Source organism: Microtus oregoni, unplaced genomic scaffold (genome assembly GCF_018167655.1).
Source record: "Microtus oregoni isolate MIOR12 unplaced genomic scaffold, Mior012 000040F_ref0000088, whole genome shotgun sequence".
Lineage (NCBI taxonomy): Eukaryota > Metazoa > Chordata > Mammalia > Rodentia > Cricetidae > Microtus > Microtus oregoni.
This window is the reverse complement of record NW_024543207.1, coordinates 16923448-16943458: the sequence shown is the minus strand read 5'-3', so window position 1 is coordinate 16943458 and position 20011 is coordinate 16923448. Positions and strand designations below refer to the sequence as shown.

Sequence of the window (20011 nt, the reverse complement as noted above, 5' to 3'; positions counted from 1 at the left end):
ACTGGAGCATGGAGCAGGGTCACGCCCTTAGAGAAACCAGTCTTCCCCCCACCAAAGCCCATCAGCATTTATCAAGACTTCACAGAACTTTTCTAAACAAGGGTATCTGAACAAAAGCCATAGTCTCTGTTCAGTCTGTGCTCATTACAAGGTGTCCACCGTGTCCCTCTGTGACACAGATGCCCTCATGGACTGTCATTAATGTCCCATGCAACTTCAAAGAATTAACTTATATCAACTAGAAAGTAAATACTGAGAAGACCAAAAGATGACACAGGGTAGGTGGAAGGTGGCTTCAAATAATTAGTCCAAGCAAGTGCTTGAAGGATTCACTGTAGACCAGGCAGACGGCCAGACACTGGGGTTCTTTCCCTCATGGCGGCAACATTTCTAATATCACCTCAGAGTGGGAGATTGCACCTGAGGCGAGAACACAGACCAGCTCAGCTGCCTGCTGCTGACTGAAGCTGCGAGACCACAGACATGCTGACATGTTGGCATCAAGCTATAGGGGTGTGTAGTTTTGTCTAGAAGGTCCACAGTGCAAAGTTTCTCTCAACTGTATAGCGCATTTTCGATAGACTATGGGTGAGTCCTCAGGGTCTAAAAGGTGGAAGATATTGATACATCTGGGATTTGGGTTCAAGCTGAGTTTAAACAAACAGACAAAAAAAAATCAACCGACCCCATCTCTGCCTGAGTGGCAGAGAAGAGAGCGAGGATGCTGCAGCCCTGGGATCATTAATCTCCTGCCTGAGGCTGATGGAGCTGAATGAAATTAATTGTGGATTTCATTGTATTCTTTTTCAAAGACTTTACTTTGGAAAATTTCATACCATTAAAAAACTCACACAATGAAGTATGGTATCTGTTCTCCCATTTCCCACCCCAATTCCTCTCATTTCATCCCAACATTTCTCTCTCCCAGCTTCATGTTTGTTTTTTAATAACCAACCATGTCTGGTTAATACTGTCCATATGCTCACGGGTGTGGGAATCTCCACAGGAGCATGGAAAACCCACCATGGACCATATCCTCAGTAAATAGTGATTCTCTCTTCCATGGCAACAACCCACTACCAGTTGCTCCTCAGGACAAGGTAGGACTCTGAGATCATCTACGCCCTATCTATGCCATGATCTCGTGCAGGTAGACACAGATCTGGTGAGATCATGATTACGGCAGATAGCCACATGGCAGCCAGAAGACATTATTTCACAGTATTTCTCCTTGTCCTCCGCCCCATCCCAAAATGATCCCTGATCCTTCGTGTGGTGCATAATACATATTCTTATAAAAGAGAATGCTCCAAAGTTAGCTATCATGGCAGGGAGAGAGGTTATATGAATGTTCACTAAGTAGGTTATGGGAAACAACTAACTTAACAGGGACACAGAAGCTTAGTCAATCTTTGCTTAGGAGACTTCCCTTCATGAGTGTAGAAGATAACAGAAGCTGGGTGCAGCAGACAAAGCCTGTGATGTCTTTAAAGGATAACACCGGCTTCTCGTGCAAACACAGGAAGAACAGCAGCTATCATGCTAACTCTCAAGGAAGGTCACTGAAACCTCAGAACTACATGGAGCTGTTCACTATCATATCCATTTTATAAAGGAGTACACTGAGGTCAAAGGAAACTCAGGTCTTCCTGAGATGGACATGGACATCTGAGTGCCATAGTGTGGACTTTATATGGCTGCTCAGTCATTCATTTGGTCCTAGGTTAGAGGTTTTTGCTGGAAGACCTCTCTTCAAAGGCAAAAAGCACATATGAGGCACAGCTGGACATGGTCCAAGACTTACTATTCCTAGAATTTTATATATAATTGCTTTTGTTTTCAAACTCTTATAGCCATTAAGAATAGGCAAATGAGAAAAACGAATCTCCAAAGACCCCCGCCCCCCCGCCTCCAAGAGTATCCAGCCAATACTTGTAGACTTCCTACAAGTACCACAGTGGAACTACCAACACCTACAGACTGTCTACACTCCCCAGAGAGCACCCAAAGGTCTGGGGTACCCCAACTCTGTCTGTCACCAGTACCGCCACCACTGAACCTTGCTGGCAGCCCCAGCACCACCTCGCTGCCTTTGTGGTCTACCTGGCTACAGCTGTCAGTGTCCATTCCTTACCTTGATGGCCTCCACTGAATCATATTTCTCCAGTTTGTTGATGTGGTTAGTTATGCTGCTGTTGAGAGCAGCAGGGGAGACAGGGTGGATGACAGTTGCATCATGGGACTGCTGCTGGTACCGCTGGCAGTAGGTGTAGACAAGCAGGGTAAGGAGGCAGCCGAGGATGGAACTGCTGAGTCCCACGGCCATCATGTGGAACATGTTGAACTCTGTGAAACAGGGCCAGTGTCATACTGTGCTTAGGAAGAACACGCTACCAGACCCTCAAAGTGCCCGACCGAAAAAAAAGATGAAAGGAGGTGCTGCATACTCCAAGGTACAGATGTCACAGTAGCTTTGTTCTTGGAAACGTCAGGGCATGTAAAAACGTCTCCACACTGAGCAACCTAGTTCAAATTAGTGTTCTTATGGATTATAACCATTTCCTCAAATGCCTTGAACATTGTTAGTATTACATCTGAAACACATTTGCTTTCTTCTGGAGGTCCCAGGGAGCCTTCAAGAACACAGTGGCCACTGGTCTGAGGGTTTTCTGTCAGTGTGTCTATGGACATTAACAGACTGAGCATCCATCCATCCAACATGGCTGCAGTCTACGAAGGGAGAACTCAATTGGGGCCCTCAGTTGCTCTACTCCTATAAGCCAGGCCGTTTCTTATTCTCTGTTTCATTTTATTCAAATTGTTTTCTATTTACATGAATTCTGCTATTAATAGTATTTTTGTAGATACAAATTTTGTTCAATAATAGAAACTTTTGAAGATTATGAAGATAACAGAAGTCACTCTTCTTTCTCTAGTTTTGGCTGTGTCTTTCTAGAGATGACACACAGACTTATTCTCTCCCTCCCTCTCTTCCTCCCTCCCTCCTTTCTTCTCTCCCTCCATCTCTCTAGTTTGTATGTTAGCCTGTGGGCCACTGTTTCTAACTTGCATTTAGTGATCTTATAAAAATTGTCTTACTCTAAGAAATAAAGGATTTGTGCTAGAGGCACTCAATATAATCTTGTAGCTGGACACAAATAATTCTCTTTTGACCCATTGTTTTCTATTTAATAGGTATTAATTCTCTTTGAATTTTTTTTTCACAAGCTTTGGATAACAGATATCTAAAAACTGAGCTGCAACGATGTGTCTAGAGAACACGAATGGTTTGATTGGCATCCTGGCAACGCATCAAGAGTTACAGAATGCCTAAGAAACTACCATCTGGAAACCTCCGTGTTTGTTGGGAAAACACTGCTGTTGAAGTTCTCAGCCTTCCTGCAGGGCTCTGAGCTGAGATAAATTAGAGTCACGTAAGGCAGAAGGTGACTCCCTTTCTCCTACTCTGTACTAGCACTAGAGGACTAACTCTGTTCAGGTAATTAACCTCACGTTCTCACAGCTCAGGGAGCATCCACAGGACCCCCTCGCTGTCTCCTCATGTGTTACCAGGAAATGCAATGTCATCCAGTAGTTTCAACTTCAGAGCCAAGAAGGAGTGTGGTGGAGCTACTGAGCTTGGTGTGGACATGGAGTGACATCCTTCACTATAGCTCAGTAGCTCCACCACACTCCCACCCGAAGCTCCATCTTAGCACCAGTCCAGCTCTGACACTTGTCAAAAGATCACTTGCTAATCTTTACCAATGGACGCTAGTACCAGGGTCTTAAGGTTCTATTAGAATTATGCTGTTTTTACTGCAGATGGGGGCTGCAGTGGTGATAAGCAAGGCTGATTTCGCATGCGCTCCCGTGTTTCTGTATTTTAGCTGTGAGGACACCCCTGAGTCAGTGCCACACACTGATAAAAATACTTCCGACTGCACTGATAACTCATATTTCATTGCTGCATATGGAAGATGTACAATGGTCTCCGTATGCAGATGTGCGTCATTAGTCATATAAATTATTCCTGCAAGTGCCCCGGGAAGTTGTGGCCAGCTGACATCTTTATGACAAGATTATTCAGTCTTTGTGTCTCCTGAAACTAAAAATAGCTAAACTGGAAGATTTCCATAGGAGCACATTCTCTGCAAAGGGAGAAATAGTGCCTACTAAATCTCCCGGGGTTCTGTACACTGTCGCTCCTCCTTAAATATATGCGTTGTCTTTTTAACATTTACTTTGTGTGCGTGCATGCATGCGTGTGTGTGTGTGTCTATGTCTGTGTGCATGTGTGCATGCTCATACATATGTGCAGGTATGGCATGTACATGGAGGTCAAACAACAACATCAGGAGTCAGTTCGCTTTCTTCACTACACAGGACCTTGGGATGGAGGTCAGGTCATTAGTCTTGGTGGAAGACATGTTCTCCTACTAATTCTACTATTAATTTATTTTTTCTTGGTTTTTGAACAATAAAGCTAGACTAGAGATCAAACACCCAGTTGGTTCAGTTGAACAGCTTTCTGTGCAACATTTGATTGATTAGTAATCATGGAGATAAGACATCTATAATGTTTCTCTATACTTGCAAACATTCATGCTATATAATCAGCTATATTAAACCTATCAGCTATAGCCTGAGATTCTGATGCTGCCCAATAGTATGACCCAGACATGGCTGCTGCAGAATCTTCCCATGCATCTCCCAGGGATTTACTGGGCCCCTTTCTCGGGAGGTTTTCAATGTAAAACCCCTGCTGCATTCTTTTGCTAGGATGCTATCCCTGAATCCCCTACTCATGACCCATCTGGATTTGAGCCCTATCTCATTGAGTTCCGTCGTTCTTACCCATACAATGACGATTAAAATGGACGCTTAGGATTTTTTAGTACAATGGCCAATATAAAATCTCCGGAAACTGTTATTCTTCACTTATATGGCAACAAAATGTGACATGCTGACTCCTTTGGCCCAATCTGATGAGAGCATCATTACAGAGGCTAGTTCTGGACAGAACCAGTGCTCATGGAGTTGAGTGGTCTTAGCCCATGTCCTAAGCCTCCCATCTAGGATCGGAATTGCGGATGTCGAAAGCCTGTCTCACACAAAGAGCTGTAGATGGTGGCAGCCTTGTGAGATGCTGATAGGACACATCTGTTTCTAGAAGCATTTAGTGGTGTGTCTGCAGATCATGACCCATATACTCAGAGACTTCCCTGACCAGCCACCCATATCCAACAGCAGAGCATCCTGGGAAAAGAGAGGTTTCAATATGTCCAAGTTCCAGAAAGAGCTCTTCTAAACAGGAAAACTCACCTCCACACCTTTTCTCTTCCACACTGCTGGATCTTGCCACAGACACTTCTGGAAAAACAGAAAATGCAATCACTATTCACAAATGAGTTGGGAGGCAAGTTCATATCCATGCTTCATTTCAAACACTAATGATTTTGAATTCAATATGAATCTAAGGTTCAAAAGTTTGGCTAATTATCAAAAGCATTGACTGTTTCTTGTTTTAATAAACCTGAGGAGGATTTGGCTTTGTTACCCTGACTACGAGGGTATGGTATTCAATACCAGAAAAAGGAAATGCCATGGTCCCTCAGGCTTGAAACAAGAGGAAGTATTGATTTCTGCTATGGCATGCCCCATCCCAGGGAGCCCCGATCACGGTGCCCTGTATTGTTTTTCTGGTGTTGCATCCTTTATGAAATCAAGGCTGAACCATCAGAGCTCAAGGAAAACTCTACTCAGAAGCCAAGGTACTCTCTTCCTGTGCCTCATGTGATACTATGATCATGTGATACAAACAGGACATGAACAACATGGCAGTCTTCCGAGTATGGAGACACTCCAGGTGTTTGGAAACACCAGACTCTTCCACAGGTATTTTTCATCAGATAACAAAGATTGAAAGTATGTTAAACAGAAAGCAGCATCACTCGTAGGCTGTATGTGGCTGAGGCACCTTCTAAGGGTATTCTAAAGCTAACGGTTCTGCGTAAAAAGAAACGCATAAACTGTGCTTCCGTAATTTAATCTCATTATTTCTCCCCACCAGTTTGGTCTTGGCTTTAGTCTATATTATGCCCCACAGAGGAAGGGAGGTTGTGTTCAGGGCTGTAGACATAAGTAGAAACCACTGGACAGGGTCATTGCAATAACTAATGGTCCCCTGTGATAACTAAATGTTGATTCCTCATTAAAAAAAAAGGCTGTAGCAAAAGGAACTGGTAACCTGTTTTTCAAGGCAATATTAATGACAGGCATCATGTTCCCAAGTATATTGAGAGTTACGGAAAGACAATGACCACTTTCGCTGTGCAGACACATACAAAACATTGCCATAATAAGTATTTATGCTGATATTAAAACAAGCAACCAGTTTGCAGTTTTTGTAGTAAAATCCTCACACTCCATTAGCATCAATAAATTATATAAGACATTGTGTTAAATTCCAGTCTAAATCTGCGGTTACATGTGAATTTATATTCCAGTCACCTTGAAACCACAACAGTAGACAGAATCATTTTCAATTCAGCAAAGGCAGCCTCAAAGAGCAGATAAAAGACTGACCCAATGGGTCATTTCCTCGCTGGATATTGGAATGACTCTGTTCACACTGATAAACATCTCCACCCTTACCTGGGATGATATTAGAGTCAAACACACATGGCCGACTCTCTGTGCTATTTCCGGAACACTGGCTGCCCACAGGAAACAGAAGAATACACTGCCGAGCACGGACCTGGATGCCAGAGGCATCACACACAGACCAGTGGGACCACTCTGACCAGCTCTCTACAGAGACCAGAAGGGGAGAGGCGAGGTCACCTGATGATAGCAACCAATCACAGTCAAGTCACACTGACTCTGGGCTTCCACACTGTGTTTTTAATGACTCTGTGCATAAACAAGATGTGGCCATAACTTTGTGCCAATCCAGTAAATAAATCCACACAAGGATGAGTAAATGTGCTAAAAATTTCAGTCAGATATAATGTATTTGAAGGGAGTGTTCTAAGTCCCATATCATTTCAATTCTATGTACAATTTTATTTACTAGTCAGTATGCCAGTTCTTGAGACAAACATGACATCTGGAGTCAGAAACCATCAGTGCTGACAGCTACAGAGTAAACTCCCCTACAAAGAGACCCTCAGATTATATCCCAGACATTTCCCCCAGGATCCGTGTTGGCCAGCACCACACGCTAAAATCCCTGGTTTCTGAATGGAAGCTTAAAGCACCTTTCTTCTGCAGCAAAACCACCTCTGCAAAGTCCCCAAAGGCAGACCAACCAGGAGAGCTCATTTCACCTCAGACCTTCTGAGATGAATGAAGTCAGTTCCCACAGCCTTGGTCAGGACCCAAGGGTGAGCAATGACTGGAAGTGGAGGACTTGTTGGAATGTCTTTCAATCCGCCCAGGTGTACAGATATTCCAAAACAAGGATAAGAATCATATATTATGTTAAGGAATGAACTCATTATTTATTTATCAATAAGGAGGATATTTTCATATATATATATATACACACACACACACACATATCTTTATTATTACTTTTTACAACTCAAAAAAACAACTTGTGCACTGATTCATACAAACGGATTGACTTTTCCTCTCAAAAACATAAAAGACTGATTTTTGGAATGATTATGAGAATTTGGTTTTGAAGTCCTCTTAAATATGGGTGGGATTTTCTAGAAAGACCTGTGCATGCACTCTGATAAAGTCTTTCACTGTCAGCGTTAAGTATGGAATGGTAACTCATTTCAGTGTCAGAATGCCTGCTTACCTCTCGGGTAAGGAGCTGTCTGAAACATCCTGCATCAAGCACAGGCCCAGAGCTTCCCCGTTCACAGCCCTGAAAAGACTCACTTCCTAAAGGCTGTGCTCCCTGTTCCTTGCTTTGCTTTGGTCCTCTGAAAGCTGACTGGACTTCCTGCCTTATTTCTTTAATTACACTGCCTTTGAGAACAGCCCTGGCCCTGAGTGAGGTGTCATCTCACAATGTCCACTGTTCCCCTGGAACATTTCTGGCCTTATTCCAAGCATACAATATGCTTGTGCCGGGATAGGCTGTGAAAGTGTGAAACAGGCCTCAGGTGAGCCTCCCTGCACACCAGGGCGGAGGCTCTATAAGTGTTACTCGCTTTCCACTTACTTCTCCCAATCTCTCTCCTCCATCAAAGTCAGGTGCTACCTGGGAGTCATCAGTGTTACTTAGTAAGGTCAAAGATGATTTGGGGTATATTTCCTCGGTAGGTAGTATAGATGCTATAACATGCATGCACTTTCCCATTTGTGATGAAAACAGCACAGTATGAAAATGATTTTTCTGTAGAACAAAGTGTCATTAAATAAATCAGAGGTAACAGTGTGAGACTGACTTGCCAGTGTCTACTGTGACTCACAATCTTTGTCATCGTTCGTAATTCAGAAAGGTGAGTTTGCACTGAAGTTATGCAGTAACCAAGGCCTCACGTACCTGGACAGGTCTGCGTATTGCAGAGCGCCTCCTCCGTGTGCAGTCCCAGGCAGATGTCCCCTCCGTAGGCTGGAGCTGGATTCGTACAAGAGCGGGTTCTCATGTAGTGTCCACCCCCGCAGGTTGCTGAGCATTTAGACCAGGATGACCAGCAGGACCACATACCGTCCACTGGGGAAGGACACAAAGCACAGCGTGTCTGAAGTCCCCACCAGATCAACACGACACAGCTAGAGATTATGCAACATGGAAGACAACGACATACACGTTGGCAAGAAGCCATGGTGTGGGGCATGTGGGGTTTCCTACTTGGAGGTAGATACAAGCTGAAAGAATCCCCCCATAATCCCAGAACCCATCTAATTTCCAGTTCATTGTTTGGTTCTTCAGAAAATATTTATCAACATATGATTTCTATGCACCAGCATGGCACACACATTCAATCCAGCATGACACACATGTTCAATGCATGTGGTGTGGAACTTCCTCTTCCGGACCCACAAATCAAGTGCTATAGTAATTAATATGAGGCCCCTAGCCAGTTCTCACCTTTACTGGTTTTACTATCTACCTGGTTTGAAAAGAGCTAAAGCTAAAAATCAATAGTTCAGGCAACAGACCTCCCTATAATTCACATTATTCTTGCCATTCATGTTGGATTCTGCCCAGGGCTTGTATCATATTTAACATATCCTAAGTAAGACTGGTTCATGAGAAGATCAAACACCCTGAAGCTTAGATCCTTATTTCTTCCAAGGAAAGAAAGCAATTAGTTACTGAGAACTTTTTGTTGAAATGAAATGTATATATTAAATAGCTCAATGGACAAGGAGAGAAAATCATTGCTCTTGTAACTGTGGTTACTGCTACAGTAAGATAAAAAGAGAATTCAGTTACCCACCATGAAGGAGATAAAGGTGCACGATTAACCCCAGAGTGCCAGTCACACTGTGGGTGGCTATGGGGACAAAGTGGAACATTTATAGCCTGTCAGCTCACGGAAAATGTGTTGCCTGTGCCTCTGTATGCTAAAGCCTGGACATCACAGGTCTACACAGAGGAGCAGTATGGCTTCTGTCCTCTGAGAAGTCTCTTGTGCTCTCTGTCTCCTTTGCTACCCTGTGGAGCTCCAAGAACACAAGGGTACTGCAGACGGAAAGTGCAGAGTCCTCAGCACACCAATAGGTCTCTGTATTGTTCTCTGGAGGAGACACACCTGCCAGGGTCACGGGTTTGAGAGCCTGTGCCCTTCCATCATATTCCTAGTGTTCCTTTTCCCTGGGCCTTGTTGTTTACAGAAGAAAGACAAATAGAACTTGCTGAGTTAAACTGGATCAGAAGAACTTACGTTTACTGCTCTCTGTTTTATGGGTGTCTAAGCACAACTCTAAGTCGCTTTCATCTTATTTGAATACACATAGCAACAAAGAACCATCTGTTCTCTCTAGCTTTGCCAGGCAAGGTCTCCAGTCTAGAGTCTTTACTGCCGCATCGAATGTACCAGGAGAAAAAGTCATGATCAGAAACAGTCATGAGCTTCTCAGGGTTGGGATAAATTATGCAGGAGCAAGTTCAAAAGGTGAAGGATAATCATTTTAGTACGCACTTCTCTTTATTATTATTTGCTTATGTTAGAGCCACAGACAGAACCAGAGCCTCCAGAATTTGAGATAAGCACCCAATGCTTAGACTAGGAAACTGGTGTGTTCTACTCTCTTACTCTCCGGAGATATGCTCTCCCAATGAACCAGATCACTTGGCTAGGCTCACTGGTGAGGGAGATCTTGGGATCTGCCTGTTGCTGTTCTCAATGTCGTTGTTACAGGCACACACAGACATGTCCATTGCTGTGGATGCTGAGAATTCAAATGCAAATCCACACTTATACAGCAAGTGCTGTGACCCATTGATCTGTTGTAGTCTGACAACATTTTAAAAAGACAGTGCTTTTTGTATTTGACCTAGTATAGTTAAAAATATCAGTTTATATGGGAAATATGCTCTAAATCAGGTAAAAATTACCCCAAATATGGTTTTCCTTGGCCATATAGCTCAACCTATGCAGAGCAGGGGGGCTTCTTAGCATCTCCTAGCTGAGTTATAGGTTATCACACTTTTAGGAATTTTACGGGAGGTAGAAGAGAAAGTTGATGCTCATACATTCAACCTTGAATCTGACAGTCCCTTGTGCAAAGACATGAGCAATTCTACAAAGGAATCTTGGCTTTTAAAAGAAAATGAGGACAGAGCTATTTTAAGATATTCTGGTCATGTACACATAGTTCTAGCTCAACAGCAAATCAACAAAAATAAAATTAAAACTACCCACAGATGATGCTATCAGAGTGTCCTAAAGATGGTCAAGAACTATTTATCCTCAGGGACGAGGACCACATCCAAGCCTCAGATTCCACATGAGCTACTAATGGACACAAGAAATGAAGTCAGGAGTCTGGAGAAGGCAGGGTGATGGGGGGAACTTGGCATTCGTATCTCATTCCCCTTGGCTCCAGTTCACAGCCCTGATTCAAATCTGGTGCTATCGCCCACGCTGCCTCCAAGCACCCGGGGGAGGAATCTTTCTCCATGGGCTGTGGGAAAGAACAACTCCTTGACCTTTCCCAGCATCTCAGCCTCAATTTGGCTGGGAAAGCTGTGTGGTCTGCAGAGGAATAGCCCGAGGCCAGAGAAATTCAAGCATAGAGGCCTCATGGGAGGAGCACAGCTGTAGGAGCAAAGACATCATTGAAAATCTCTGCTACAAGTAAATGGAAGGAAATAGGAAAGATCATGTGGAGTGCTGTAACCCAGACCTAGAAAAGCAACGCTGCATGTTGTCTCTTGTCTGATGTTCTTAGCTACAAATTGTCAGTTGTGAGTATATAGCCTGGAATGACTATAGTAGCCAGGAAAATCAAAAGGGACCATCGTGGGGTGGTGGTGATGGGGAGCAATAGAGAGGGAAATCTAGATACAGGTGATTGAGGGGAGCAGGAAAATGGGGATTTTAACTAGGGACAGGGGAGGGAGATGAATACAGAAAGAAGGTAAATAGTAGTAAGATGTCTGAAACACACACACACACAATTTTGCTGACAAATATAATGCACAATAGTGTCTTCTGTGGAAGAAAGACCAATTATCCAGTGCCTTGCTCCCCCATCATCTGACAACCGTCCACAAATATTTCCAGGTGTCACAGGCCATAACTAAGATCACTGTGGTGTGTGAGCCTGATCAGCAATCCTTAACTTCCTGGGGCTTCCACTTGGGCATAAAGCAAAAGTGGTCTACACAGGGACAAGGCTCTAACAGCTTTAAGACTGTGTTGAAGAACCTGAGACTATGAGAAGGCCAGGTGACACATAGGTCTCCTAGTCACCAGAAGAGAAGCCTGTCCTCAGAGGGTTTCATTCATGAGGTGGGCCCTCTATGGAAAACGTGGGACCTGGGAGCCAGCTGGTGTGCCTGGTGTAGCTCTCTGGGAGCTGTGACTATGAACCAGGTAGAGGTCATAGTGGAAGAGTTGGGTATATCTGTGTCCTGAAAGTGACTAACACTTATTTAGGGAACAGCAAACTAGTAACTGGGCTTAGATTGTAAGATCTGAGTATGTGCTGCGCAGTTTTAGGTCAACTCGACACAAGTGGGAGGCATCTAGGAGGGAGCGTCAAGAAATTGTCTCCATAAAAATTCCGGCTACAGACAAGCCTGTAGGGCATTGCCTTAATTAGTGATTGATAGGGGAGGGCCCAGCCTCTCATGCAGCATCCCTTGGCTGCTGGTCCTGGGTTTTATAAGAAAGCAGGCTGATGGAGCCAGAGGGAGCAAGTCAGGAGACAGCACTCCTCCATGGCCTCTGCATCTGCTCCTGCTTCCAGCTGTTTGGTTCCTGCCATCACTGCTTTTGATGCCAAGCTGTTACATGGAACTGTGAATGAAATACACCTGTTTCTCCTCATGTTATTCTGGTCATGGCATTTCATCATAGCAATACTAACCCTAACAAAGTGCTTCATGTGTGGTTTCTTATCAAATCAAAAGAACATAGACATGATTCATTTTATATTGTGTTTGTCTTTGCACCAGGCAATATGAGAGGAGAGCCTTGCTAGCCCTAAGCTAGCTGCTTGCGTGCCTGAACAGAGACTGAGGAAAATTTTAAAGCAGGGGGAATGATTTGGGACCAGACAGCTAGGATGGTTGAGGAATCTAGGCCTCTTTAGCTGTACCTGTTTCATTCATCCTCTCCAATGAACAACAGGTAAGAGGTACCACCATCACCCCACACACTTCTTAAGAACACACTTTTCACAGAGGGAGAGAGAGAGACAGAGAGAGAAAAACAGAGGTCTCCATTGGCTTTCAGTTCTTAAAGGCACACGGCTTTCCCAGTCTTTTTCACATTGTGATCCACTTACCTGGACAGGGCAAAATGTTGCACTCCTGGAATTCCAGAGACGGGCCAAGGCATGGCATGCCCCCATACTTGGGTTCCGGGTTGTTGCAAACACGCTTCCGGTTCCGAATGCCTCTGCTGCAGTCTCGGCTGCACTGGGACCAGGAAGTCCAGGCTGACCAGGCCCCATTGACAGTATGGGCAGAGTATCTTCCTGCTCGTAGAAAGTCTCCAGAAAGTCCTGCCAAGGAAACTCAAAATGTGATTCTGCAGGAGTTTTCTTTTTTTTTTTTTTTCCCCTGTATAGGCTGTATGCTCTATGTCTAGAATTGCCCTAATAGATCAAACCCTTTCTACACTTCACAAGCCAAAATCCTGCTGTAGCTGAATAGCAGCCTCCGGTTCCTCAAGCTCCTTTCCTGCAGGCACTATTTAAACAGGATGTACATGACACTCCATCTGAGTGTGCTAACACGCTTGCCATCAGCAGCAAGTCCACACTGGAAATTCTTCTGTTTTGTAGACATCTCTATAGAACAGCCTCTAAACCCCACCTCACTTTCCTGAGGATCTCTACTGCAAACTGTCCTCAGGTACCATGGGGTTGGTGCTACAGAAAGGACATTCACCTGGAGAAAGGGTCACAGCTTAGACCTGTCTCCTTCTAGCTAACCGTTCCGGTGTGAATTCATGCTGTGGAAGTATCAGGGTTAATCCCACTCGAATCACAGGCCATGGAGAAAACCCTTTGCTCCAGAGAGCTTGCCCACATCCCATCCCTGAATAAGCTTGCCATGTGTTGTAGAATGCTGTGAGCATGCTTGCTAACAAAATGGAACAGTAGGGAAGGGGGCTGCAGTGGGGATGGCTGAGGGTGGGTGAGCGTTCTAAGAATATGTGAATTGTTCTTGAAGACTCCTTGAATGTCGGGCCTGCTCTGAGCATTTTGAACTTATTTAATCAGACTCAGTCAAAACGTGTTTGAAGAAGATGCAGCCTGACGTACACTAGTAATCCCATTCAGTCATCGTCTCAGAAATGGTGAGGCTTTCACCAACGCCTCGCTAGCTTTTTGGTGAAGCAGTAGGCAATTGCTCTCCCAAGCAAGCGAACACCCAACACCCACAGCCATTCCTGAGCAACTTGTTTGGTCAAGTGCAGGCGGATGATTTTCTGAGAGAAGGCTTTAGGAACAGCTTTCTGAAATCAGCCAGTGTTTTGTGGTTATCAATAAACAAACAACAACGGGCTCTTAAGCCTCCTTTTGTGTGATCAGAAGCACAGGAGTCCAATTTTCAGTTTCCAAGACATCAATAACACGATGCGAGGATGATCATGAGAACTCAAAGCCATCGAAACAGACTGTTTGCATTTCCTTATACCGTGGGCAATGCTTACAGTGTTAATAAAATATAGGCTATCATTTTATAAATGTGATTTTACAAAAATTTATAAATTTCTATAAAATTATTTTTAAAACAAAAATTTTCATGAATAATATATACTATTAATATTTAAAACATTCTAGCTTTGGTTTTATATGTATCAGAATGGAAAGAATAAAAAATTCATGTCTGGGATGGAAAATGAAATCAGTTGTAAAGATACACCATGCTTAAACTTTAATATTTCCCTTTGATGGCACAGTGAACAGATAGATGTCATGGCTCATGCAGAATAAGGGTGTAAGTAAACTGCCGAAAAGGTCATCAGACCCAACAAGTGAAATGAAGGAAAGCAATTAAGTGTGAATTGAAGATGAACAACTAATATTTTAGGATATGTGTTTTCAATTTAGACTTTGAAAGATTCATAGAACACAGCTGTATTTAAGACATATGAGATATAATCTATCTCGTTGATTTCCTTAAAGAACCAGTTCTTTGCTTCATTGATTCTTTGTATTGTTTCCTTTGTGTCTATTTTATTGATTTCAGCCCTCAATTTGGTTATTTCCTGTCATCTACTCCTTCTGGGTGAGTCTGCTTCATTTTGTTCTAGAGCCTCCAGGTGTGCTGTTAAGTCACTAGTGTGAGCTTTCTCCATTTTCTTTATGTGGGCACTTAGTGCTGTGAACTTTCCTCTTAGAACCGAGTTCATAGTATCTTACAGGTGTGGGTATGTTGTGCAATCATTTTTGTTGAATTCTGGGAAGTTTTTAACTTCTTCCTTTATTTTTTCCTTGACTCAGGGGTGATTCAGTTGAATACTGTTCAGTTTCCATGGGTTTGTAGACTTTCTGCAATTAGTGCCATGGAACTTATGTTATATAGAATATAATGGGGAAAAAAACGAAATAATATTTGAAATTCTTTTTTTGTTTTTTTGGGTTTTTTTGAGACAAAGTTTCTCTCTGTAGCATTGGAACTTGTCCTGGAACTCGCTTTGTAGACCAGGCTTGCTTTGAACTCACAGAGACCCACATGTCTCTGCCTCCTACGTACTAAGATTAAAGGCATATGCCACCATCGCCCAGTTGAAATTCATCTCGAATTCTCATATTTTATCTTGTAATCTTGATTAAACTAATAAGATCAACCTTTGCAGAATGTGTACTTTTTATCTGGGCCTCCTATTACCCTTCCCTTGGAATTTCTACGTAAATCTTTTCTTCGAGCAACAGCAGGGTTTTATAAAAGAAGCCAAGGTGACTGCTATCTGCACCTCCCCTTTCAGGTCATGGTTTTAGTTCTACATTGTACATTTATGCTCATAAGACCTTCCATCAGAGTAGACTCCCGTGTAGAAAACAACAGGCTGTGTGTTGTTGAACTGTAGGCATCAGCAGTCTGAGACATGTCAGAGCCTGCAAATACAGACGATGAGGAGGGGTGCTGTGGAAGTGAATAGCGTTCGATAAGAATGGTTACTCTTCATGTCTCCAGGCACGCTCCCTGCTCCCAGAGAAGGCATGGGGACCTGTGGCTTGAGAGCACTGCAGTCCACCCTTTAGAACTGACTGGGACAGGAGAAACCCATCAAGTCCTCTATAAATGCCACTGATCTGACCCTCCCTGCATCTGCACATCAGTCTCTGAACAGCAGCACTCATGGGAGAATCAAGAAAGATCCCAATCACGGAGTGCTGAGAGAGGCTCGTGAGTATTCCGACATAGATGTGACTGTCTTTCTCATGAAGCCATCCCCTGGGCACTCGTCTGTGAGGGCCTCTTGTCTTTTAAGAACTAGAATGAATTTTGTGCAGTTATATAAAAGCATTTTTTAAAAAACAAAGAAGAAAGCAAATAATGTAATTTGGAGAAAAAAACTCAACCATTTCTGCAGGAAGTCCAGGGAAACATCCTGCAGGAAGTCCAGGGACAGACCTGCCAGAAGTGCCACCATGGGCAGTGTCCAAGACAGCCAGAGTGCAGGGCTGGACTGGCCTGGCTCTCCACAGCCACATTCAAAGCATTCACTAAGGCAAAGCAGTATTAGCAGAGATGGATCCAACGTGCTATTTAAAAGAAAAGCCACTGCATGGTATAAATAAACAAATGTGCTTCTACCATCTTTGTCTACTTTAGTCTCCCCGCCCCCACCCACCCCACCCCACCCTGTACCCACAAGACAGGGTTTCTCAGTGTAACAGCCTTGGCTATCCTGGAACTCACTCTGTAGACCAGGCTGGCCTTGAACTCTTGAAGATCTGACTCCTGAGTGCTGGAATTAAAGGCCCGTGCTACCATTGCCTGTCTACTTTAGGGTTTTCGAAAGGGGAAAGTCTACTTCTCAGCTATTATTTTTCTGACAGCTACTTTTTTCATCATATTCTCCAATATTAAATAAATCTCACAAAAACTATTTTGGATCAACCATAGTCACAACATTATTTGAACAGGGGCTCCCTCTAGTTTTCCATTTCAAAGGCTTTCCATGCAGTTGCCAGTCCCCACAGGAGCCCCTTACCATCTGTGGAGCAGCCGCTGGTACCATCGCTGGAACAGTACCGCATTTCAATCCTCTGCCTCCCCACTTCCAGCAGGTTGGGATCCGGCAGGCGGGCTTTACAAGTGTATCGGAAGCGCTGCTCATAGTGACCACCATTGTCCGAGATGTTGACAGGTGTCCAGGGCGTCCACGGCGTGGTCTTCTTCAGCTCTGGGCACGCGTTAGTGTTACAGGGCTGGTACTCCTGGAGAAGAGGAAGCAAGCATGTCCAGTCAGCTCGGGGGTGGGGGGAGCTCCTTTCAGGCTGTACCATGGTCTTCTGTGGGGCCTAAGACACTCAAAGCTGCTTCACAAAATCAAAACCATATTTATGTTAAACTGTCCCTTAACAGACACTTAGCTTCCAAGTCACCTTCCAAAGAAACCCATAGTTTCTCCTGTATAAACAGCAAAATTGAGAAAATCAATAAAATCGCGTGTGTAAACATGGTAAACACCTAAAATGACATCTTCCCTCTTCTTAATAAGTTCCTCACAATGCTGCTTATCTTGGGGTTAGTTTAGCTATTTTATAAAAACCTTAGAATATGCTCCTTAGACCCCAGATGATTTAGTGTGAGATTAATGAATACTAGCAGCCTTGGGAGAAGCTCCACAGCATTGGAGTAGGGGAGTGTCCTTGCAGCACAGGGAGGATGTGCAGCCTGTAGGATTCCCCCTTTTATTCCCCCATGACACTTCTCGATTTCTCCTCCATTCTCCCTTGCCCACATGTAATCACAGGGCGGAGGGTTTGGAGCTCAGGAGAGAGGAGATTTGAAGACATCTATAAAGTGAGACACACTGTCTGGGTGGGGTGTAAAAAGGACACAGGTGATAGAAATGTGCCTGGTACTTGGCCGTAAATACTAAGGGTATTGAATGAGGGGTAAATAGTTGACCCTTGAGGCAGCTCTGTGCCGCAGTTCCTCCAACTGCCAGTAAAGGTTGTTTCACTAGGGGAAAACTAACAGTGTAATGCACCAACTTCTGACCACTCTGTAAAATTTTAAATCAGTGTTAAATCAAATATAAAGCAAGAGCTGAGCCGTTTTCAGGACACAGTAGCAGCATTGCACGCATGAAGTCACAGTGGCTGTGGCTGAGCGCACAAGACCTGTATAAGATCAAGCCAGCCAGAGTCCCAGCATGGATGACGGCGAGGCTAATGAAATCCTACTCCTGAGCAACTATTGGCAGTTGATGGCTGCTAGGAGGACTCAGGCTAATTCAGGGATGTGGCCCATGAGAAGCTACCCACGTTCCCGCAGATGGTCCTATACCTACAGTTATGGAGCAAAGTCCACACTAAGTGAACACAGTAGGCTTTCTAAAGAAAGGAGTGCATGAAGCTTGGAGGAAAATGTGGGGAGAAAGGGGAAGACTGGAAGGAGAGGAAATTTGGGGGACATTAGATAAAGACGTGTACTCATGTACGTAAGTCTCAAAGAGAAACCAATAGAAAAGCAAGCTTCGCTGTGCTTGAAGTGCTGCAATTCTGTGCTAGGCTTTCCTTTCCTTTCTGTTGTTTATTTCTTGTTGGGAAAGCCATCATTTCCCTTAGATGGCTTCCTTTTTGTTGGAATAAATCCCATAGTCGCATTCTTAAGTAAGGACGCCTTCAAGGCAAAGAGCGCACTCTTTGTTACCCTCATAAAACATCTCCATGTGTCAAACTATATGTAAACAATCTACATGCATCGAGATATTGGTAGAGATTTTAGGTGGAGAATAAATTTTTTTCAGAGAGGAACACTTCCTGTGCTCTTATTTCCCACTGACACAGTTGAGAAGTGCCACATTAGCTGATCAGCTACCTGTTTTGGGCTATTTTTGAAACTCTATTAAATAATAAATTAATTTTTTCTTGTTTTAGAAATTTCATTGATGGCTTTGTTATGTGGTCTCTGTCCCCACCTTTTTTCTTGTCAGAATTTCTATCCTATGGATATGATCTCCTAGGTTAAACTTTGACTATCTCATCTACTATGCCTTATTTTTTATTTCATCTCCCTTCTACGTTTTAGGGAATTTTTGATTCATTCCTTTCTGCATTGTTTCCATCAATACGTTTGGCACACAGAGCCAACTTTTCTTATCAGCCTGGAAATTCCTGAATACAATTTCTAAATGCCAGCCAATTGTCAAGTGGGAAGCAGGGCCCTCTAACCTCAAAGTCTGGGTTGGGGGCTATGTTAACTCTTTTCTGGATATGTCCATCTCTGTCAGCCTAGATTCATTTAGATTTTCACTGAAAACAGTGAAATCTGGTTCTTATTTTTTTTTGTGTTTCTGGATTAAGGATTGGAAAACCAATCTCCCCAATATAGAATTAGTGAGTTTCTCGAAATGGACACCTTTGTGTGCCGGTGACAATAGCTTAACCTGAAAGGCTAATCTACTCCCATCTCACCGTTGTTCTAATTCTCCTAAGCAGTCTTATCACTTTCTTCCTTTTCTGCAGTGAGAAATACGCAGGACATATGCTTGTAATACAAGAGGAATTTAACACAGACTGTGTAAAGCCATTATATGTGTTTCTCTGACTTAATACCCACAACCATTCCTATCAGTTCACACTAACCTCACTCCCACAAAACTAGATGCCTTCATTTTTCTCTGGGGGTAGTAAAATTTTGGATGCTTCCTCCTACATGAAAAAAATAGCTCCCTCAAATTCTATAAACCCACCTGGGTGAGGAGGTGAGGCAGCAGAGGCCTGCTTTCTCTTGTACTTGGCATAGAGGCTATCGGATAGATGAGGCATAAGCTCCTATCTTAACCCTTCCATGCCCATTGTGTATGGTACCACAAGAATCATACAATACTATTGTCTGATACCCCATGTCAGCTTGGATGAGCAAGTGTGCAGGGATACCTTGATAACATATGCTCAAAAAAGCATCTGAGGGGTTGACTTGTGAACTGTGTAGTTCCTACGCACCAATAGCTTCAACATTGATTATAGAATAATTATGGCTTTATACCCACAAGACTACTTCAAATCCATAGCTTTGCATCTGAAGATATCCAACCTTTGAAATCTGTGGCTGGTACTTGGCATTGGAAAGTGGGCTCCAGAGTCCGGACTGGCATATGACACACATACCTAGCAGTGAGTTTAGCGGCTCAATTTGGGTTCATTGTATCTAAGTCTCTAACAAGGCATCTGTCTC

At 43.6% G+C, this 20011-nt stretch overlaps 1 protein-coding gene across 4 annotated transcripts in view; it reads right to left on the bottom strand.

Annotated features, from left to right (window-relative positions):
• The window catches only part of Sema5a (semaphorin 5A), a 432322-nt gene that overhangs the window by 7710 nt on the left and 404601 nt on the right, over positions 1-20011 (bottom strand). For all 4 annotated transcript variants that reach the window (XM_041632016.1, XM_041632019.1, XM_041632017.1 and 1 more), the window contains 6 exons: positions 16815-17040; positions 12928-13146; positions 8507-8677; positions 6658-6813; positions 5326-5373; positions 2135-2346 (listed from right to left, as the gene is read on the bottom strand). In XM_041632016.1, coding sequence (XP_041487950.1) covers positions 2135-2346; positions 5326-5373; positions 6658-6813; positions 8507-8677; positions 12928-13146; positions 16815-17040 — 1032 coding nt within the window. The remainder of the gene's footprint in view (positions 1-2134; positions 2347-5325; positions 5374-6657; positions 6814-8506; positions 8678-12927; positions 13147-16814; positions 17041-20011) is intronic.